At 34.4% G+C, this 7,435-nt stretch overlaps 1 protein-coding gene across 1 annotated transcript; it reads left to right on the top strand.

The window, feature by feature from the left end:
• The first annotated feature begins 1,685 nt into the window (after window positions 1-1,685).
• On the top strand, window positions 1,686-3,816 carry LOC120194889 (50S ribosomal protein HLP, mitochondrial-like). Its single transcript, XM_039197065.1, has 3 exons — window positions 1,686-1,782; window positions 2,553-2,644; window positions 3,254-3,816. Exons 1-3 carry the CDS (start codon window positions 1,749-1,751, stop codon window positions 3,626-3,628), a joined length of 501 nt encoding a protein of 166 aa, XP_039052996.1. The 5' UTR covers window positions 1,686-1,748; the 3' UTR covers window positions 3,629-3,816.
• Window positions 3,817-7,435: the final 3,619 nt, after the last annotated feature.

The raw sequence follows: 7,435 nt of genomic DNA, 5'->3' as shown, positions 1-7,435 counted from the left end.
GCAAAGGCAACACAGGAACAATCACATGCGTTGGTGTTGGATTTGATGATTTTGTATATTATTTAGATGCAAAAAAACAATCATACCCGAAGACGTGTTCTCGCTGTTCAAGGTTTCATCACTTGCCGGTTAAAAAGAAGCCAAACCTTAATCTAATCACCCCACACTTTCTCTAATATTCTTCACAATATTATATTGAAGAATCATTAAAAATAGTTTCGAAAATACTAGTACTATATATATTAATAGAAAACGGTACATGGGGAACTTGAAAAAGCGGAGTGGTTTGAGTTGTTCAATGGGAGAGAGGGTTGGTTGTTTTCGTGAGTGCAGGCAGAGTGGAGAGAGAGGGGGTAAGAAGCAAAGGCACGTGTCGTGGTGAAAAGGGAGAGCGTGCAGTCCATCATGGATCAATGCATTTGGCTGACTTCTCGATGCCAGAAGCTGAAAACGAAAACAGACTGGATTTTATTATTGTATTTGATGAGTCTTTGTCTCTCCATTGCAACTGTCGTTGTCTGGGGAAATAATTAAGCAGCAGTATACTTCAGGTCTTTAACTTTCTGTTCAAGTTTTTCTCCTTTTTTTTTTTTTCTCACTCATGAGGTGATTTCACCACCATGTGCTGTGTTGGTTTGGTGCTGAATATTTTGTCTGTTTTCTGGGTCAACACTGAGGTCCTGACTTAAGATATCCGGGAAAATTTACAGACATAAACGCAAGTAATGAATATACTTAATTTCTTCTACTATCTTTCATAGACTTCTATCGCCTATGGATCAATCCTTCAAAGTCTTTTAGTTTAGTGATAAGAAATTGGATGTTTTTAGAATAAAAGTTTAGGGTTGAGTATCAGGTATCGAAAGATAATTCTACTATAATTTTTTATTTGATTATGAATACATTATAATCCAATTTTAGATATAATAGAAGCCTGGCATTAAAAAAATTCACACAAAAATATAGATGTATAATTTATAATTCTTTTAAGATATAATCATACAAAATTTTATTTATAAAACATATATCTTTTTTTTTATATAAATAAATTATCAAGAATGGGATTCGAACCCATGCCTTTTCGGACAAGTACCTGAAACTGGCGCCCTAGACCCACTCGGCCATCTTGACAATTTGGACAAGACCTTAAACTATCTTTAAAGTTTTATAAGGATAGTAAACGTAAAATTACACGTTTCCCTATTATGAGAAATAAACAGATCAGCTGGTTAACTTACCGAACATACATGTAGCTTCAGAATCTAAAATACGAGTGAGAGTCAAAGAGCTAATTACATAGTTTCTTAGGTCTTTGCTTTTACTTTGAAAGAATGCTGCATGGCCACGTTTTATACCAATTAACTCATTCTTTCAATTATACACCTAATTTATTTATTTTTTAATGCATGCATAAATAATATGGCGTGGGTTGATTTTGACCAATCACTTGTTGATTTGTATGCTTCTATTTGCTATATAATTTATTGAAGAAAATGTAGGATTTATTGAAAAAAGGTCAAATCAAAATAAGAATTTATTTTCTTTTATAATTTATTGAAGATTGTTCAGACAAAAAGGAAAAGAAAATACTTTTATTTGAGGCGCATATAATATTTTGGGCTAGGCCTACTTTAGCTTGAGCCCAAACCCAATCGTCTCCTCATGCTCTCAGGTTCTAACTCCTTTCCTAGGGTTCTAAGTTTCAGTCCTTTCCCTTCTTCCCTCTGTTAAAGTTGGCGAATTAAGAAATGGCTGCAAGTTTTGCTTCCAAATGCTCCGGGGGTATGTTTCCATTTCTTTACATGAGTGTTTGTTAGTTTTTTTAAGGGTTTATATTTCCCGCTCTCTCTGTTAATGGGCACTTGCGGATTATGAACACTTAGCGTACAAAGCATTCCGATTCAACCCATACCCATATGCATGAAGTTTTAGTTTTTCTTGCACCGATTTTCCTTTGATTGATATATATGAAATCCCTGTAGTTAGCTATATGTTTGGCCCAACATAAGTGAAGGGTTTTAACTATACCGTCCTGGAATTTCAACGTTTCTTTTTGGAGGGGTTAGGATTTTAGCACTTATCTAGTCTCTTTAGGAGAGTTATTTCTCATCTCCGCCTGGAAGTCATTTGCATTTTGTCTACAAATTTATGTTTTGATCTTTTTTCCTCTGAGTTTTCTGATTCTTTAAGTCACTTATTCTTCATCCGATGAGCATAGCTTTAGGAAGCTTCTTATTATTGGTTTCACAACAAAGAAGTCTCTTTGTGTGGGATTTTAGGTTGAGTTGTTTGTGAATCTGGCCATGCCTGTCCTATCATGCTGTTTCCCCCCCTTGTTTTCATCTTCTAGGTAAGTGCTGGGATCCATCAATTAGCTTCTTAACGCTTGCTATATGACCATCCGCAGAAATGTGTTGCTTTTGTTCCTCCTACAATTGCTGTAAATAAGTTGATGTATCATGAGATTTAAACACCTCCAGCTCGATGTACATAGTTCATTTTGCATCTAGTCTCGTTTCTGTTTCTTTTGTTTGACTCTACGGTATATGCAGTGGGCCGTTCGTTGATGGATGGCCTTCGAAACAACTTTGCTAATTTACCAAGCACATCAAGAGAGATTGTATGTGGCAGTTTCCTGTATCAGGTCAGAATGATTTCTAACATATTGTTTCTTTTAAGTTTGTATTATGATCTGTTAAATCATTCACATGGAGTGCATGCTGGGGTTCATTCTTGATTACATATTATCGTTGGAAAATTGGGATAAGGTCCCCAAACTTCTGGTAATAGACAAGCCTGTGGAAACAGGTTTGAAAAGGTTGGTCATATGTCATTTTTTGTGGGATAAAATTTTCAGCCATGCATGTCTTATTAACTAAATGGTTCAAGGGGTTGGCATTTCTAATCAGCATCGAAGATGGTGAGAACCCTAGTCAGATTTCGAAAGATCTGCATATTGGTTTGACGGGATGGTGACCTGAACTACCTAAATGTAATTTTGAGTGGTTTTGACAGGAGTTAAACCTATTGTTAATGAAAGGTATATTACGAACCTCGTGTTAGGATTCACATAGCTTATTTGAATAGGATAACTGTTCTTGGAGCTTGATGTCAGTGTGATCTGATTTTGTTCCATGTTCGATGCTGTGAGTGTATGGTCTAAGTCCAGACGATACTAGTATGGTTCTATGATGATTGCATTTGTGATTATTCTCTTTCAAAGGTAACCTTATTATTTCGTCTCATTCTGCAGCAACAAAGGACTTTTATACAGATGAGAACTGTTCTCAAAGTAGTGGACAACTCGGGGGCAAAAAAGGTGATGTGCATACAACCGTTGAAGGGTAAGAAAGGGGCTAGATTGGGAGACACCATAATTGCATCTGTAAAGGAGGCCATGCCTAACGGAAAGGTGAAGAAAGGGAAGGTGGTATACGGTGTTGTTGTGCGTGCTGCCATGCAGCGAGGTCGTTGTGACGGGAGTGAGGTCAAGTTTGATGACAACGCAGTTGTTCTCGTTGACAAGCAAGGTCAGCCGATAGGGACCAGAGTTTTCGGCCCAGTCCCACATGAGCTGAGGCAGAAAAAGCATGTCAAGATCCTCACTTTGGCGGAGCACATTGCCTGATTTTCAAATAGAATGCAGCATATCTGATAAGACAAAACTGCATTCATGGCCTCGTGCTGTTTTCAATTGTTTGAATTAGGAGGTCCTCAGAACAGATTTCTTTGTAGAAATCGAAATCAATTATTATATCAAAAGGTACTTGCCAATTAACCCAATGAAGCTCTTTATAACTAGAAATGCCACGAAGGAGCTTGGTACAGAACATGTGGAGATTTTCTCACACTGAGATTAGTTTTTCTGCATTGAATCCCGTGAAAGGAGAGGAAAGAAAAACAGCTTTGATTATCAAAGTTCAACTATTTGTTTCACGCTGTTTGGCCGCAAACAAGCTCATCTGTAGCTGTGTAGCGTCTACAATTCAATCCTGTAAAAAATATTTAGCTTTGAAAACTCTACATATATGAAAATCCAGTTAGAAGGAAGCCTCGATGTCTGCTTGCCAAGTAGTACAATGAAGATTCCAAAATCTCAGCTCACCAAATTTCTTCGGGACACATGTAAAGTTAATCTTAAAGGGCCCTAACTTACGATGATCGCCACCTGTTAAACCCCACCAAAAAGAATTCATCATATTTTATTACACATCACAAGTATTTAGAAACGCTCCTACTATACATGATAAGGCTTATGCTGCAATATTTATGACCATTTCCTTTCTTTCCCATAATTGGTTAGAATGAGGCCACATCAATCTTGGTGGCGTTGGTTGTTATCCCCTGTATTTCTTTTATTTTCTTATTTATTATCATGTTGATCTTTCCTACATTAGATCCTTAAATTAAATTTGGATACTCAATATGCGATTGTAGATATTTTTCTCGCAAAGTGCTTGTCGATGATCTTCTAATAGTTTAAGCGGCTAGTTTTTTTTATCTTAATGATTATAGGAGAATATATTTATTATATGTTTAGTTTACGATTTTTGTTATAAACCTTTATTATAATTTTAGATATTTCCTCTATTTTAATAAAATTAGTTGCTTCTATTTTTGTAAAAAATGTGTTTTTTTTTGTTCTGTCTACTAAAGAAAGAATGCTCTTATATGTGCAATAGTTTATTTCTTTTATTTACCAAAAAACAAAAAGAAAAAAAGAATGCTCTTATATCTTCCATAGTCCAACGGAGATAAGGCCTTGTTTTAATTTATAATTTAGCATATGAGTTAAATAAAAATTGATTTATTATAAGTTGCAACTTAAGATGAAGTAAATTTTTGTGAAAAATTAGTTGTTGTCCATAAATAACAAATGTGAAATACTCTGATAAACAAAAAATATTTTTACCCTTTCTTATGTATGTTTTAAAAACCAAACTCAAACCTTTAGTTAAAAAAAATAGAAAGATGAGGAGACAAGAAGTCTCTCAGCCCTAAATCTTTTTATTAATGAATTTGAAATTCTTAATATGTATTTGAATTTGATAAAATCTTATTTTTATATTTTAAAAGATAGTAATTTTTTTATTAAATCTTAACTATATATTTGTAATACATATGTATTTAATTAATTTTATATAAAAATAAATCTGAAATTCTAAAATTGAAATATTCAAACTTTATCTGGAATGAAATCTGAAATATTATCATCTATTTTAGTTTTTCCATGGTGTCATCCATTTGAAGTGCATTTTTCCTATTCAGAGAATGATTCTGATTTTTGCAGTTGTTTTCCGACAAATTACATCTATGTGTATGCTACGTGTTTTACTTTATTAATGATTTGCCCAGTGATTGCCAAGCACCAACACATTGAAACATGAGCACATTTTCAGAGATTTAATCAAGTCGTCGTCGTCCGGGAACAGACTGCATCCTCTAAACCCTAAATTATAAAAACGTTTTAATGATCGAGCCGTTGGATAATATTCTCGGCTGTGAAAACCGGCTGACTGCCAAGTTCCATCATTTTGAAGTTGAAAATAAGTACACCACAAAAAGGGAAAATACATTATACACATGCATTATTCTGTGTTTGAACACGTGTTAATCAGCGGCAACCGACAGGTTCTTCCGACCGCAAAAAAAGTTTTCAATAAAAGTATCATTACATTTCGTTTCTGGTGTATACCTGGAAAATTCTACTTGTGGTTGTTTTCGTCTAGCCCCGGCCACCTCATTGTTTTGCTCCATCAATTAGGTCATGATTCTATTATATTCACTCTTGACCAACTGCCCCTTCGTCTGATTGACAAGATTCCTTGGATTTTATTTTGTAAAATTATAGTGCACGGATGAAGTTATCTACATGTATGAATCAAGAAAGAAGTCCATCAAAACGACAGCAAAGGGACACTCGGCATGCCAAATCCATTGACATGATCATTGATATAAAATTTAATACAACTACTACAATTCAGACCTCTTTTATATTGTGTGGTGCAGTATGGAGATTTCCGTTCAAATATTGTAAGCGACAACCAGGACATGTGGCTAATCTACATTCACTAGACTTTTCTAGAGTATTGCCACGGTGTTAACTCATTTATATTGAACAATAATGGTAGCTATTGAACAATAATGATATATATATATATACATATATATCCATTTGATATATCATTTTTAATGAATTTGAAAAAATACGTTATCAGTTATATTTTATTTATTTGGATTTTTAATGAGCACCATTAAATATTAACATTCCTCTTAAACATATTAAATATTAAAATAAATTATTTAGAAGCAGAATTGATATCCCCCGTATTATAGGAGCAGAAATGGCCGATTTGTTCACAATTATTTGATGTAAAAGATTTCCAACCCTATGCGCGTCACGATCAGAGGGCCAATTTTAAGTTAGAAAAATAAAAGTCTATAGTCTAGACTAAACGGCCACAAGACAATTATTCACTTCTCTACTTCCACTTCGCTTTGTGTGTGTATATATATATATATATATATATATATATATATATATATATATATATATATATATATATATATATATATATATATATATATATATTACTCTGAAAAACAAGGGAAAATGATTGCCTTTTTTAACGGCGTATTTGTCTTTGAATCTCTTAAACATGATTATTGTTGGATATATGAACTGTAAAACTATAACGATAGTATTGACTGAAAATATAAACAGTAATTAAAAGGAATAAATTCGTAAACCGTGTCATGGAAAAAACCACTGCCTTAGAAACGAATTCGCCCCGATGTGTGTAATCGCTGCAGTAGGCGGACCGTCCCCCGAGGTTAACACAGTCGCTCCGAATTCCGTACACACGAAATCGGAGTGGACTGCTGGTATTATTGCTCTTCTGATTGGAAAACACTCAGAGAGAACTCACAGAGAGAACTGTAAAAAACACTTTTGTAAGTGAATTGTGAATGTTTGAGAGTGAGTTGAGAAGCTGAATATAACTCTCTATTTATAGACTAGAAATAGGGTTAATATCGTCTATAAAATTTCAGGATTAAATCTCTTCTTTTGTAACAGCTGAAACGTCTAGATGAACCTGACTCAAAAATAGTTCAGGTTCATTGCATAATTGTTCAGCTGTTATAACTCCCGAAATTATATCATGTAACCCATGAAATTAAATCAAATAACTCCCAGCTGTTATCATTTGAAATTAAACAGTCCTCTGCAGCCTATAAATATCAGTTGAAATCTTTCACATTTTTCCATTTGTTTCTTTCAAAGAGAAATTCCTCAAGAATCTTCTCTAAAAAAATAGTATCCGCGCGGACGTGTCGAAGACACGTATTACCACGACCACGACCACGACCACGAGACGGACGACGACGACGGTGCATGAGAGTCCCCTTTGTTCTCTTTCACTCAACAAGGAAG

This window comes from Hibiscus syriacus, unplaced genomic scaffold (genome assembly GCF_006381635.1).
Source record: "Hibiscus syriacus cultivar Baekdansim isolate YM2019G1 unplaced genomic scaffold, ASM638163v2 tig00117005_pilon, whole genome shotgun sequence".
NCBI lineage: Eukaryota > Viridiplantae > Streptophyta > Magnoliopsida > Malvales > Malvaceae > Hibiscus > Hibiscus syriacus.
The sequence above is the reverse complement of the archived record's forward strand: the minus strand, read 5'-3'. Positions and strand labels throughout refer to the sequence as shown.

Bases quoted from the DNA above. Each gene is read 5' to 3' on its own strand.
- LOC120194889 (XM_039197065.1), top strand. From the start codon at position 1,749: ATGGCTGCAAGTTTTGCTTCCAAATGCTCCGGGG. The intron at 1,783-2,552 runs GTATGTTTCCAT...CGGTATATGCAG, and splicing joins TGCTTCCAAATGCTCCGGGG to TGGGCCGTTCGTTGATGGAT. The intron at 2,645-3,253 runs GTCAGAATGATT...CTCATTCTGCAG, and splicing joins GTGGCAGTTTCCTGTATCAG to CAACAAAGGACTTTTATACA.